Source organism: Mixophyes fleayi, chromosome 2 (genome assembly GCF_038048845.1).
Source record: "Mixophyes fleayi isolate aMixFle1 chromosome 2, aMixFle1.hap1, whole genome shotgun sequence".
NCBI classification, from domain to species: Eukaryota; Metazoa; Chordata; class Amphibia; order Anura; family Limnodynastidae; genus Mixophyes; species Mixophyes fleayi.
In genome coordinates, this window is record NC_134403.1 from 49,169,793 (window position 1) to 49,185,050 (window position 15,258).

Below are 15,258 nucleotides of genomic sequence, written 5' to 3' on the forward strand. Positions count from 1 at the left end.
AGAGAAACAAAACCATGTTGCATTGGAGGGGGAGGTTAATTTAAAATGTAGGGCATGCCCTAGATCAACTTTACATTTCAGTGTAAAAATAAAGCTATCATTTATCTGTGTGCTGCACGAAAAAACAGCCAGTATTTTTCATACATGCAAACAAATAAATTAATTTGCACCCCTTGCATTGTAACAAGGTTTGTCCAGGAGCAAATTTACTCCCTTTTTTGCTTTGCAACTAACTCAGCATCAGACCCAGAGTTAGCAGCAAATCTAGCTAACTGGTTGCAAATCTAGCTAACGGGTACAAAATTACACCTGGACAAAATAGTAGAAAGTTGGAGGTCTGTGCTCTGGAAATACTACAGGTACTTCTATACTGTAACTTCATAGCTTTAATCATTTCCACCGTCTACAGATAGTGCATACCAATATGCAAATGTCTGTTGAATAATGAAGTTTAGGTAGCTTCTGATTGGTCAGGTGCAGCAAACATCCAATAAAGTGCCACTTAAATATTTAGCTGACAACTTCTGATAAGTACTATATGCTATACATGACTCTACCAATTCTTCGTAGTAAGGTAGGTGAAATATAGGGGTACTATTAGTGCAGTATAGAAGTAACAGTGGTAAAGTGTATAGATGGACCTTTCTACCACCTAATTTGAGGGCTTCCTCTTTTTTTGCCTCATGTTTTAGTCTAGTGAAAAATAGTAATACTTCAATGAGAGTTTTAAGATCATAGTTATCATTGCTTTATATCCACAAGTGCCCGGGATAGTCAGGACTGTTACACACTTCATTATAATTATAGGGATAACCAATGCAATTCCTTCCTTGCTGCAAACTCTATTTTTTAGTGAATAGTACTGTAGGGGGAGGGGGGAATGGGGGGAATCTGGCTCAATATTATTTATCCTTGACTTTATGACAGCCTGTCCTTGACCATACTCTTGTGTTTTTCTTTCTGTTTGCTATGAATGAGGAGTTATAGACACAAGTCATCATTTCTATTTTAATATCATAAACCAAAAAGGAGGTGAGGAGGAAGACGAACATAAATCTGGCCGCGCACAGTAGCAGGAAGCCAGAAACCCCTGCAATTATTTTTTCAAAGTTCTTAGAGCAATTCCACACTTCCACCAGGAATTCACACGTTAACTCTTTGGTGCCAGGAACGTAGTGAATCTGCGACATTGTAAGTGTTTGACCCACAACATTCCAAAAGGCTTATTCCATGTCAGCGGCTTGTGCTACTAGACTGTGCTTAACGAGCACAAAGCTGATTCACCTGGCCGAGGAAGTGTACTTCCTAGAGGATCTCTTCCTCCCCGCAGGGGTTAATGTCGAGATTGCCGGAGATGGGGGCTATAGCTCGACCCTTAAGAATACATCAAGCTTTTAAGGAAGTAAATTGTGCCATGTTTGAAGATGTAAAGATAACAGCAGTGCTGGGAACGGTCTTGTATAGGGGAGGAAGCCAAACAAGAAGAGGAAAGCAGCATACGCTCCTGATTTCGCACAGGAAGCCTAGAACACCTCCTGCCAAAGGGAGATAAGAAGGCTCCCATGGCCTATTCTGGACTGGGCCACTGTTATCAACCTCTGGCCGTAACACTGTCTTCCAGCTACTTCACTCCGATCGCTCCCTGTGTTCTTAAGCCATTTTTAAAAGCCTCAGCTGCCATTGCTAGACAGCAGACCAAACACAATAGAAGGGTATAATTATAACTGCTGAATGAAAAACCTTTCCGGGGCAAGCGTGTACTACATGACATCTGTATACAGTGCTCGTGCAGCATTATAAATGAGCCGCCTGAATGATAAACAGTCGCACAGCAATGAACACTCTCAACGCGTTTCGTTCCACGGTTGTACTGAGGTTACTAGACAAAGATACATCCTATTTATATACACTCGGTGAATAATAATAATATGTTGTATTAAAAAAAGTGACAAATATGTCATTTAAAATAAACCTGCGGTCGTAGATGTGTCTTTAAAGAGGTTAGATTAAGGCAACTGTCTCAACCAGAAGGTTTTGGTGGACACATAAAGCATACATTAAAATATATATTTGTTTCCTATTAGTAGTCCCCTGGTGACCATTCGACTAGTGTAACTTTCACGAATTGGAAGGGAACCTATTGGGTTCCCCCCCTCATGTGTTCAATGTGGTTTAACAGCAGAATTGTTTAAGGTGTTCCTCCCCACTATGTACCCCTTCAATCCTTCCCATTTTTATTTTTGTGTCCTTTCCTTACCCCCCCCATCCCTTTCTACTTTCTGTACCCCATAATTTCTGAAAAATTAATAAAAATACTATTGAAGTTAAAAAAAAAAGTTATACCCTGTAAGATTTTAAAAAAAAAAAAAATTAAAAAAAAATATTTGTACTGGGTCTCAAAACAGTGCTTACACTAAAAAGTGAAAAAGTAAAAATTATAAAATATTGGAAGATCTTGAATGTGCCCCTTACTACTATATCATGAAATGTTAATACATTATATGCCTTATATAAATAGCTAATAATAATATTGACAAATCTATATAAAAGATTTCCTTTGTAGCTTTTAAAAAGTTGATATTTTCCACCTGAATTTAACCAATACAAAAATCCTTTGTGTGACCACGTCATTTATAGAAAATGGTTGGGTAGCTAAAAGACTATAATAAAGAATTGAGTGCACACTTAAATTGTGCATTCAGTCAACTATTTAGGTGCTTGAAAAAGTATTTTTAATTTTAATGGAAGAGAGAGACTAGTGCGATTGAATTAGATATTATATTTATATATTTAGCAAACAATGTCTTTCAGACTGCACATGATTAGATTTTATTAATTAATAGTGAGATGATGCCTGATGATGACCGTTAATGGTTACACATTTTTTCCTATTTTACTTTTCAGCAAAGATGTGTAATAGAGAAGTCCAGCTTCTCTATTTCAGCACCTTAGACAGCCACCTGCCTTCACTGCCTTGTAATAACTCCTATCCTTACAGAATGAATGGCAAAACTACATTGCAGCCTGGTTCCACCGTCTTGCTCAAAAGCTTGTTGACCTGTTATTAATATAACCTATGTAAAATGAATGCCCGCTTTAACGGACATACTGACTTATTGCTCATTGATTATTTATGCAAGCTATTATAATTATTACATTGGCCCAATAGTTCGGAGTATGCTAAGAAAACTATAAAAGTAAATTTATCATTTACACTCAGTTTCCTGGTGATTTCATTTATGTCCATGAAATATCTTAAAAAGTTAGAAAAGTAACCAGTGTTTTAATAAGACATTTATTTCCTCAGCAGGACATAACATATTTATCAAGATTATGAAGGATGCCAGAATGAGTCCTGTGACTGACTGGCTTCAGGGCCTAGTATTCCATTATAGGACTTTGTAAGAGTAAAATAAGCAAATTTTGATGACAATTGTTTGTAGCATGGGAAATATTTATTCAATACGGAAGATAAACCTGTTATTTCATAAAAACACTCACTTCATGACTACCCTATCTTTCTACTCTAATGTACACTACACTAGTGTTCTGTAGAGTAAGAGTGCCTAGGCTCTCCATCATGAACCCGCCCAGTGCTCACATCATCATAGTCTTCCCCCATGTTCGCTATCATCACATTAACAGTTAGCGAGCGCAAATCCCATTCTGCTCCGAGCCCCATGAGCTCTGGAGTACAGGAGGAGGAAGACAGCCCAGACGCAACTCTCCTGCTCTAAATGCAGTTAACTTGACATTAACAAACTATTTATGGCTGAGATTAATTTTTTTGTGGGGCATGGAAAATTAAATGATTGAACTCAAGTTACGGTACAGTGTGAAATAAAATACTGATACTTTTTTTAAAAAAGGGTAATAATATACTAATAATATACTATGCGGATAGCAGTGAAGTAAAGCTCATTGTACAGAATGACACATGTCCATATGCAAAAAAATCATACTTCTAAGGATGTCCTGTTGTATTTAGGCCAGTGATGGGCAACAGGCGGCTCTAGGGCATAGCCTTCACCTGTGGCTTCCAGTTCCTTCCTGCTTTGTCAGACTTGTCTCTTATAGCTTATAAAACGCCTGTCGATATGCTATTGCGGACAGTTGTATGTGTATATATATATATATATATATATATATATATATATATATATATTTATTTATTTATTACATGCATAATATACTTACTTGGCTCTGGAGTCTTTGTGCATACATGGATGCCAGGTCCAGGTGATTCGAGGGGGGGGAACCCCGTATACTGTGCACGTCAGAGTTTGCCTGCTGCCCAATGGATGTGGTTGTGGTTCCTGGATTGCTATTGATTTCTCATAAATCTTGGGCTTTACTATAAAACAGAGGTGGCAGTAAATCAGCATTGATCAGGTCATGGATGGGCCAAGAGCACTTTGCACAATAATATAGTCGGAAGTATATAGAAAAGTGGGAACGAAAATAAAACATACCATTAACTTTCAGGATCATGGTCACGTTTTTCTTAATGTTCCACTGTTTTAGTCGCAGAACCACAGTGTATGTCCCTGCGTCTTCTTCTGCTACATTCTTAATAGTGAGGATATTATTGTTTATTATGTACCGTGCACATTTGTCTGCCGCCAATAAGTTATTCTTCCACCTGTAACAAGATGTGAGCACATTAGTTATGCATAATGCTTTGCAATTGTTACTATGTTATAAACTGCTACAATATTTAGCATTGTGTTGCATTTCCTAAGGCTCCAGTATCGTGTGCAAATCAAATGTTTTCAACAAAGTTTGTGCATGGGAAGAGTAACAGGGGTATATTTATGGAGTTGTTGCCCCTAACAACCAATCAGGTTCTAGCTATCATTTATCCAGTACATTCTAGAAAGGTATAGCTAGAATCTGATTGGTTGCTATGGGCAACACCTCCACTTTTCCTTGATAAATCTACTCTACAGCATTTTTGTTTGGGGTAAACACTGCCGACATGAAGAACAATGGCTACAAAATTAAATTAGTGCAGGGGCATGATTTTTGTCCAGCCAAATTCCAGTACACTTGTAAATACACTCTCTTCATGGGACATGACACCAAGCACATAGGCAGAGGCGTGCTATACGTGCATGACATAAGTTACCCCAGTTGTTTAGGAAACGCTTATTGCTTCTCTGCGGTATTGAGAAAAATATGTAATTTATAAAAATAAAAAGAGGTCAACCGCCAAGTCATCTTTCATTCTGCGCTTTGAACTTACTCACTCTTAGTATATAAATGTATAAAAATAACTAGGGATATTTTTAGAGCATGGAATTCAGAACATTTGTGGAAAATAAATCTCTTTATTTTTTCACAAATCCCTTTCCTTATTAACATGACCCTTGCATTCATTGCATGGGAAATAACTCATGGCTATAAATATGGGAATACAAGTTTAGGAGTTTTATTTTCTTTTGTGAGATCTATATATAACACACTTTATCCCTCGAGAGTCGCAATGAACAGACTTCAACAGAAACTATCCTCCAAAAATGATTTTTCCGTGTAATTAATTGAATCCTTTATTGCCAAAGACTTTAAAATAAGAGTGAGGTTTGCAGCCTATTATGCTGTTTGTTGACCACAGTTGATGTGACATGTTCTTGCTAGTATTACACAGTGAGTTTGGAAAGAAATACACCGGTCTATCAATTTAAACCTTTTCTAAATTCTAGCTGTGTTGATTTAGAAGATGGCAAAACTAATCTTGGTGACATAGCTTAAATTTAGCCTTACATTGTGGAGAAATCTTCATGTTGCTTAAAATGTGTAATGGTTTATATAGTGTTTATATAGTGTTTATATAGTGTTTATATAGTGTGTAATTGGTTGATCTTAAGTCTTATCTTCTGTCTGATAAGCATTGCTCCGGGTACCACTTTGGTGGTGGGCCCATCTAAGGCCTCCAACCATTATCTGAATATGATACATAAGCAGTATATGATATAGCAGAATGAATGAGCCCCACTGAGATTGAAGTGGGATTGGGCTGTCATGTCTGCACCTGTCGCCATCCTTGCCCCTCCTACTCGCCCGCCCAAGAATGTCTCATCGTCTTCAGCCCCTACTCTCTTATATTTTTAAATTAATTTAAATTAATACCTCCCCTGTCGCAATTCTGCATTCCCAAACTTTCCCCCCCCCCCCCAACCCCCCCTCCCATGGGCAAACACAGCATTTGTAGAGGGGGGTTTCGACACCACGCCACCAGTGGCCGTGACCAGCATGCATGGGGGCATGTCTATAATATTAGACAGTGCTTGGCTGCTCTCCAACTCTTCCTATCCCTATAATATACATGGGCAATGCTGCATGCAATACTGTTAGGTGCACACAGCTCTCCCTTTTCAAGCAGAGCCATGTGTAGCGGAGGCAGGGTCCAGCCACCTCAATTATACAGTGCCTCAGGCGGGGAGGGGGGGTTCCCAGGAACAAGGAAACCCCCCACCCCCTTGGTTTGCCTATGACTCCATAAAGTCTCGCACCCTAGGCTGCAGCCTAGTCAGCCTAATGGATAATCAGGCCCTGGGTCTGACTGCCGAACTAAACAGAGAGCTTATCTGCAGCAGAATAAAGGTGAACCATGTTTCCCCAATAAGATCAGAGCATGAAGTCCAGCAAGTAGAGATTACTATCTACATAATGTCTATCCTTTAATAGACATTAAGCTGGGCATGAAGGAGACCTTGATATAAAGCCATCAGCAGCCCTTGTATTTCAATTATGCGGAGGACAAGAAAAACCCCATTAATTGTTTTGAACAAATAATATCATGTGAACTGAAATACCTTCACTGCTGCCGAACCTTATGGGAAACAGGGTCCATGACCTTAGAGCCAGATCAACAATTAATTGCCTTCCCTTACTATTTCGGGAACAGAAAGTATGGAGGCTATTCCCCTTTACTTTATTTGTTTTCCTAATTAGATCTGTCACGCAAACCTTTGTTTCAGGTTTAATACATGAAGCCAGTCGCAGCGCTGCTAACATTCAGATCAGATTTATGATAGCATTGTTCCGTAAAGGTGTTTTGCATATTACTTTTTAATTTTAGAATATTCTGTGTCCCTGCCAAGAACTGACTACAATAGTTAATTTAGGTAAGTCACAAAGAAAATCACTGCACAATGCTGATGACGAAGAGCAGCGCCATTTAAAAATATCATTAGCACTTATTGACAGCATGCACTGTCTGTGACTTTATGGTGTCATTTAGTGACCTTACATTATATATATATATATATATATATATATATATATATATATATATATATAGACACACACATATATATGCAGTGCATTCAAAATGACAATGCTAACGCTTGTAGAAGCCATTGTTTAGTGCTTCCACAACACCTTACAACAGCCTAATTTTGTATTGTGCAGGTAAAAATATACAGGTGCTTTTGGCTGAACTTTATTGCTCTAGAATCTATTCACGGGTTTGACAAGAGCTTGCTGAGGTCCAGCAAGGAATTTGATAAAACCGCCTTCAGTTCCCTGAATGGTTTCATAGGTCAGTGTACACTGTCACATAATGTGTTATAAAGTAACACTATCACAGTTTCGCTCTCTGCTTCCAGCTTGCATGGAAACAAATTTGCAGGTTTGCAGACCGTCATTTGCATGCAGTTCTCTTACCTCCATGCTACCCTGTAATGTGCAATGTATTTGGTGGACATCATTATTGTGATAACAGTAGAAATCAGGACATTCAGCGCAAAAGGAGACTCATAGATCACAATACAGAGAAATGACATATAATAGCGCAAAAGGAGACTCATAGATCACAATACAGAGAAATGACATATAATAGCGCAAAAGGAGACTCATAGATCACAATACAGAGAAATGACATATAATAGCGCAAAAGGAGACTCATAGATCACAATACAGAGAAATGACATATAATTATTGGTTGGAAACCCCTTAAATAATGCTAAGTGGCAAATTCAAGGTCTGGGTTTAAGCAGTTATATTTCCTGTGCCTTTGGTTGGTTGGTATTTAGTTCTTATTACTGCCGTGTGGGGTACAATATATGCATACATTGTTCGGCATACAGAAAGCCTGTGCCACAGAATTGCCAGAGTGAGCCTGAGAGGTGTCTTCTCAACAGACTTTACAAGTAGCTGATCATTGACTGTAGCAAAGTTTCATAAATGTCTAGGATTGTGAAGCACTCTGGACTTTATGAAAACCTACATGGAACACCAACAAAATGAACTATTGACTACTTAATAGTAAAGGTACATTGTAGGGAAAAAAGGGATTGCGCCATTAAGCCCCGTGCCCTGCTATGCAATGCCGTGAGTGTTGGCATTTCATAGCAGGAGGCATGGTCATGGTGACACGACGGCGTCACCATTACCATGCCCCCCTCCTGCAATGGTCACATGACTTCTCCTCTGGGAGAATTTAAAAGTAGGCAAGTATTCCCTAGCCTTAGTCTGTGGCCCCCAGCTCTTTCCTGCTTTAATGTTAGATGTGTTTGTTATAGCTTGTAACACTTGTTTAAAATACCTGCTGATTTGTTATTATAGATAGATGAATTTTTCTATGATTAAATGTTGTGTTTTAACTTCTTACTGAGATTAAGAATAAGGTGCGACCCTTGAAGTGTATCAGGTTGCCCATCAAGTGCTGCACACAAACAATGCGTGCCAGAAATGTTTAGAAAAAGATTTTAAAACGTAATAAAAATGTGGGTGGTGAGACCTTAGGTTTGTCAGATAATGCATACTTGCCAATTCTCCCGGAATGTCTGGGAGACTCCTGAAATCCGGGTACGTCTCCCGGACTCCCGGGAGAGCAGGCAAGTATCCCGCATACCGGACTTTACCTGCCAAAATGACGCTATTCGTGGTGATACGTGTCATTTTGGCCCCGCCCCCCGCAAAAAAAATTGCTTTTTCATCGCAGGGGTGGGACCAAAATGATGCGATTGACCGTGTCCCACCCCCTCCCACCCTCTAACCACACCCCCTGCCCGGGATCTCCAGGAATTCACTTGTCAAAGGTTGGCAAGTATGAGATAATGTCTCATATACAAGATCACAATGTGATTTCATGTGTGTGCAATTCACTTGCACTCAATCTCAATGCCTTTATAAATCGGCACAAAACAAGATTTGCTTAAATACGATACATAGTAAAGTAGATCTTATTCCGAAAACTGGCTGGAAAAAATGTTCATTGTGCGTTTCAACCGAACAAGTGTGGCTTGGCAAAGCTCTGGGAAAAAAAATTGTTGAATCAGCACGTTGTATAGAAAAATAAGAAGGAGTGTAAATATAGTCTAGTGATCCCGGTGAAAGGACATGACTCATTGAAGTAATGGAAGGGAAGCCCTGTTGCTTAAAATTGCAAGGAAATAAGATATTTTACACCACGAGGCCTTATTAAAAGATCTGTAACACAGTGTCTCGTTGCCACTGCAAAATTATCATTTTAGGTTTAGGAATAATGAAGGAGGCATAAAAGTGTGAGAGACGGGCAACAATAATCTTGGGGGGGAAAAAACCAACAAAATATACAAATACACAAATACAATGGCACTTTACACTCACCATGTAATCTCTGGGGAAGGAAACGCTCTCACTTTTACTGCAATACGATAAGACTTCTGGCCAACTACAGCTTCTAATACACCTGTCTTTCGCGGTTTAACATTAATGAATGGTGCAGCTATATGTATAGAGAGAGAGAAAAAGAATAAATGGCATTTTTGGAGATGTTGAATTTTAATAGTAAGAGTCATTATTAATTGTGGTCTTTCCAAACAAGTAATATTATATGAGTTAGTGATGTCTTGTGGTAAGTAGGTAATTCTATTATGGTTAAAAAAAAAAGTATTAATGGGAACATACATAACAGATCTTACCGTGAACACGAAGTGTGGTAGTGTTAGTTTCGGTTAATTGACCATTCTTCGCTGTGCAGGTGTACAACCCTTGGTCGATGTTCTGGAGCTCTTGGATGACCAGCGTGCTGTGCACCACTACCTCCGAGTTGGTAAAAAACATCCGCCTCATTATGGAAGCAATTTTGCCAAATTTCTAGAGTGAAAAGTATTTTATAGTTACCAAAGGGTGCACAAGATGGTCATTTGACTTATTATATTAGTGGACAAAGAGAGACGCTTAAGATTTGTCATGAAATTATGCACTTTGTTCAAAAACATGATCATTTTTGGATATAAATGAACACAAATCACAGCTTATTATGCTCTATAGCAAACACAAACCTCAGAAAAACATGTCATAATATACAGACTGCAGTGGTAGAACAACTGGGACTGTGGACACTACGGGGGCCTGTCCATCCTCCCAGAGGACCCCACTCTGCTCTTCTGTGTATGCGCAGGGGCATCACATGCTTAGACGAGTAGGGAGGGTGGCAGCCAATGATATTGTCCATAAAGGTCCAGGGCTATATTAACCATATAGCCAAGCTTTGCACATGCATAGGACAGCACTGGTCCAGGACCAGCAGAAACATAACTCTACTTGTTTATTTTGTATCTTTCTTTCTTATTCATTTGAATAATTGCTACTTGGCCCTTACCAGGTACAATTTTTCCCAGTAAAAAGACTAGAGGCCTGATTCATTAAGGATCTTAACGTGAGAAACTTCTTATTTCAGTCTCCTGGACAAAACCATGTTACAATGCAAGGGGTGCCAATTAGTATTCTGTTTTGCACATAAGTTAAATACTGACTGTATTTTCATGAAGCACACAAATACTTGATAGCTTATTTGTACACTGAAATTTAAAGTGGATATTTGTGTGCTACATGAAAAAACAGTCAGTATTTAACTTATGTGCAAAACAGAATACTAATTTGCACCCCTTGCATTGTAACATGGTTTTGTCCAGGAGACTGAAATAAGAAGTTTCTCAAGTTAAGATCCTTAATGAATCAGGCCCTAGAGGAGGGGTAGCTAAAGAAAGGGTGGGCATATGGGGGCACAATTTTATTCAGTGGTAGTGTTTAAGACGGGGACCTCCTTTAAAATACTACATGGTATAGATCTATATATCAGGCTCATCTTGGTATACATACACATTTCTGTTTTATATTGGAATATATTAATTGTTTTCTATGCATCGCATGTTGTATTGTTTCTGTTTTTTTCTCGTCTGCTGATAGCCGTTGCTGAAAACATAATTCTAGATTTTCTGTTTTCAAACTAGCAGCAGATTACCCTTTTGTAGCTATTGTTTTACACATGGCAAAATATTGACACAGCTCTTTCACTTTGTAAAGCAAATGATGTGGACTAAACCATCCAGTTGATGGGTCACGTCACCCGTGAGGCGCTGGCTAACAGGATTATATGACTGCTCTGCACGCACTGGCATGGGTGCTTTACTGTCTGTCCAGCTGGGGCTAAACGTGCTGAGAGTGAGAGCTCTGTGAAAAGCTCTTTCTGGAAATACACAGGTCCTGTCTGCTCTATAGGTTTCCTATCACGTCAAGTCACTACCACTGTATTAACCCCATGCTCATATTGTATTGAAACCTGGAGATTGAGCCATGTGAACAATATATGTATTTCATTGGGGAATAAACGATTCAAGAAAAATAACAAGAGCATTTAAAATTAGGTTTACAGTGTTCATGTTACAATCATACATATTCTATTCCATATTGTTAATAAATAAACAGACAAAACTAAATATTCACTTTGCTGGATTTTTTAGCTGCATGGAGACTGGCGTGAACGGCTCATATAAAGATTGGCTGATTTGTTCTTATGGAGTTCTCTGCTGCTTAAAGTGTGACCTCTCCGTCTGTCCGGACTCCCTGGACTGTCTGGGCCCTGTAGTCACCAATCGTGCTGCCCCTTTTTTTTTCTTACCTTCTCCGCGATGCTGCAGCTCTGCCTCCCAGACTCTGATAGGCTGGGGGGGGGGGGACATTTACTTTGGGGGGAGGGGAACAGGGTACTGTGATGAGGGAGTGGGGGGGAATGTACTGTGATGAGGGACAGGGGGCGCATGTATGGCGAAGATGGAGGGGTGCACATGTATGGGGAGGGGTGCACATGTATGGGGAGGGGGGCCCTGCCAGATTAATTAGTACTGGGCCCCACAGTTTCTGATGGCAGCCCTGCCCTTAGCAACCAATCAGATTCTAGCTATCATTCATATAGCACATTCTGAGACTCTGTTATAGGCAACACCTCCACTTTTCTTTTTTAGAAGTTTTAGTAAGTCTACCCCTAGGTGACTGTGCCTTAAACATAGTCAGCAACTGTTGCAATCGCTTTTTTTCTTTTATCTTCTAGAATTTCAGGGTAACATTTTTGAAACTACTAGAATGTTGCTCAAACTGTCTCCTCCTCCTCCACTGCCTCCTCCTTCGTCTTGTTGTACAGATGACACAGGCAGCAGGCAGGAAAAATAAGTAGGAAATACACAATTAACTAGAACATGTTCATTTGTATTGTAAGGTGTATACAATTTAATTATACCCTATAACATTTTAAATGGACAAACAAGACATAAACCAGTAAACTTAGCTATATGCGTGAACATGATCAGAAGACACAAGGACATGAATTAATAAGAAATATAGCTCGCTTTATGGAACAGCAAACCTGGCTAAACACCCCAAATATCACAATACTACACAAAGGGGCAGATTCAATTGGCCGCAATGTTCCTTAGAACATCGTAGGCATTTTTATCGTTGCTATGGTAAAAGTAACGCTCATTACTGCTGGCACATCTATGGGACGCAAGCAAAAATGAGCGTTACTTCTGTAAAAATAATCAGCGCGAGGTGTCTCGCGACCGTTCATGGATTTTTTTACAATTCAATTCCCCCCCAAAGTGTATTTTGAGTGTAATTAGGTGGCATAGAGAGGACAAGGTATGAGGTGGTCCCTTACCATTCCAGGGTATGTCCACTGTACTTCAGCTCTTGAATTCAGGGCAATTGTAACGGTGCAATTAATGGACAACCTACTGCCACGCAGCCGACTGATGGATTCTGAAACATTGAGCTGCACGCTGCGGATTTCACTGGCTGAAAACAATGATCAGCGGATTAGCGGTATAAAGGTGGAGTGGATAATAAAACAACAATGCAGTATGACGCCATCAGTTATACAATGTTACTCACAGTGACTGCTTGGAAAATAGCTTGTAGTGTGGACAACTCCATTCACTTTAGCCTCACAGTTTATCAGATCAAAAAACTTGTAGGTTGGTTTTCGGATGGTGAAGCCTCTTTTACTATTCCAAACAATGTTCTTGTCCCCCGGTTTGGAAAGCACAATATTGCTCTAGCAGAAGGAACGGAGAATGTGTTGTTACATAAAAGTTCATGTACAGTAAACGTTGACACACAAACATGCAAAAATGAGCGAAAACGAGGCCTGAGATTATTTAAATGAAGTAAAGGGGGTGAAGAGGGCACATTGCCAGCGAGAGGGCGCACAGCCTTTTCCTCCACACAGAATCTCACCCCTATATTTATAAAGGGATGTGATGTGCAGCTTCCAGTTGCAGCTAGGCAGCTTTACCACCAACAGATGCATTGCCACCAATGTAATACAAACTTTCAAATACACAAAAGTGACAAATGTAATAAAGATAAACAAACTTGCCCCCTCACTCAAATGAATATTGTAAGCTATAAATGCGGCTAAACGAGGCACCATGTTAGAACAAAAGTAGAAAAGTTTAAATTAAAGTTGGGAGTGCTCCTAAAGTGGAAGTAGGCTGGATATTAGTGTTGTGGGTTTACTGTGTCCGCCAGGGCCATTTTAAGGTGAATCCACACAGCAAGGGACATATTGCTTTTCCAGGGGCGGATCCAAGGAATGTAAAGTGGGCGTACATTTAAAACAGGCCTGGACAACCTCTGGCTCTATAGGTGTTGTGAGACTGCAATTGGTCGAAAATTGTGTCATTTACCAGAGGGGGTGTGGCCTAATGATGCAGCTCGCCTGGTCACGCCCCCCACATGGCAGTGAGACCTTCCCTCTCAGAGGGGAGATCTCAAAAGTATGATATATTCAAATGACTGAACATTGAGGAATTTTACTTAAAATATACACATTGCCAGAATATAACGGTAAACTTTAACTCACAGGACCTCATTTAGAGTCGGACGCAAAGTCCGTGTAAGGAGTGTAGGAGTGGGGGTGTGCCGCAGCTTGGTAGGGTATTACGAGTTGCAAGCAAACCCCAGTTGCATCCCACTCATAATACCCTATGGAGCTGCGAGCAGTTCCTGCAGCTAGCTAACTGCTTGCGCCACCTAATTCCTGCCGCACAGCTTTAGCCCTGTTTTGACGTGTGTTGCGTCTGAGCCTCACTGCGACTAGGATGTATTTACATGGTCACGCCTCCACAATTCCCTGTTCCTCCCATTCTCTCTCAGTGAGTCACAAGCTGTCGCAAGTGTTGACTGCGTCCCAGATGCAGGCGGATTTGGAGCTTTCTGCACATGCGTGGTAGTGTTTTTTGGTTAGATGCGCCTAAATCGGACTTTGCGTCCGACTCTAAATGAGGTCCACATTGTCTATGTTCTGCCAGTGTTGCAATAAAAGTGAACAGAAAGCACGGGGGACCCACTGTGACCCTCTTATATATAGGAAGCTGTGAAGAGTGACATGCTTTTATTCTCTCAACTCCAAACAGCTTCCTATGTAGTCTGACAGTTCAGCAGACTGGGCAAACTAACCATATGTCTTTAACTAGAAAAGACTGAAAGCAGCAGACTTCCTATACCTATAAATATACACATCAGTTGTATGGGAACCAAAAATGGTCTCAGGGTCTAATCTTTACAATCATTAGGTTTTCTACGCAAACAATTACTTGTATACCACCAAAGCAATAACAAATACTATTTATAGGGCTTTTATCAAGCTATAAATAGAACCTGGACTTTCTAGAATTAGAAATAAAACAGGATTTAACGATCTGCAAGTTAGGAGTAAAACATGGATAGTAGTTTAATGCAGGTGTGTCATATGGACGCCATAAGAATGCTATTTGCTTATCGGTAACTGTGTACACAACTTATTTCAGTTAATCAACTTGGACACAAATTTAGAGAAACAGCAATTTAATTGGAAAGGGAACTGTAAGACAGGTATAGCTTTTATTTCTCTGACAACTATTTAATAAGATTATATTTTTTGCATTGGCTGGATCTTGATGTTGCATATATAATCTTCGTTGATGTCCATTAACTATTGTTGCATCACAT

General features: G+C 39.7%; 2 protein-coding genes across 2 annotated transcripts in view; both read right to left on the reverse strand.

Moving 5' to 3' along the window:
* SLC46A3 (solute carrier family 46 member 3) overlaps window positions 1-15,258 on the reverse strand; it is a 511,104-nt gene that overhangs the window by 212,631 nt on the left and 283,215 nt on the right. The window lies entirely within an intron of this gene.
* Window positions 1-15,258, reverse strand: part of FLT1 (fms related receptor tyrosine kinase 1) — a 56,979-nt gene that overhangs the window by 12,512 nt on the left and 29,209 nt on the right. The window contains exons 5-10 of the mRNA XM_075198943.1: window positions 13,159-13,321; window positions 12,926-13,062; window positions 9,909-10,083; window positions 9,595-9,712; window positions 4,473-4,642; window positions 4,198-4,354 (exon numbers count right to left, since the gene is read on the reverse strand). Coding sequence (XP_075055044.1) covers window positions 4,198-4,354; window positions 4,473-4,642; window positions 9,595-9,712; window positions 9,909-10,083; window positions 12,926-13,062; window positions 13,159-13,321 — 920 coding nt within the window. The remainder of the gene's footprint in view (window positions 1-4,197; window positions 4,355-4,472; window positions 4,643-9,594; window positions 9,713-9,908; window positions 10,084-12,925; window positions 13,063-13,158; window positions 13,322-15,258) is intronic.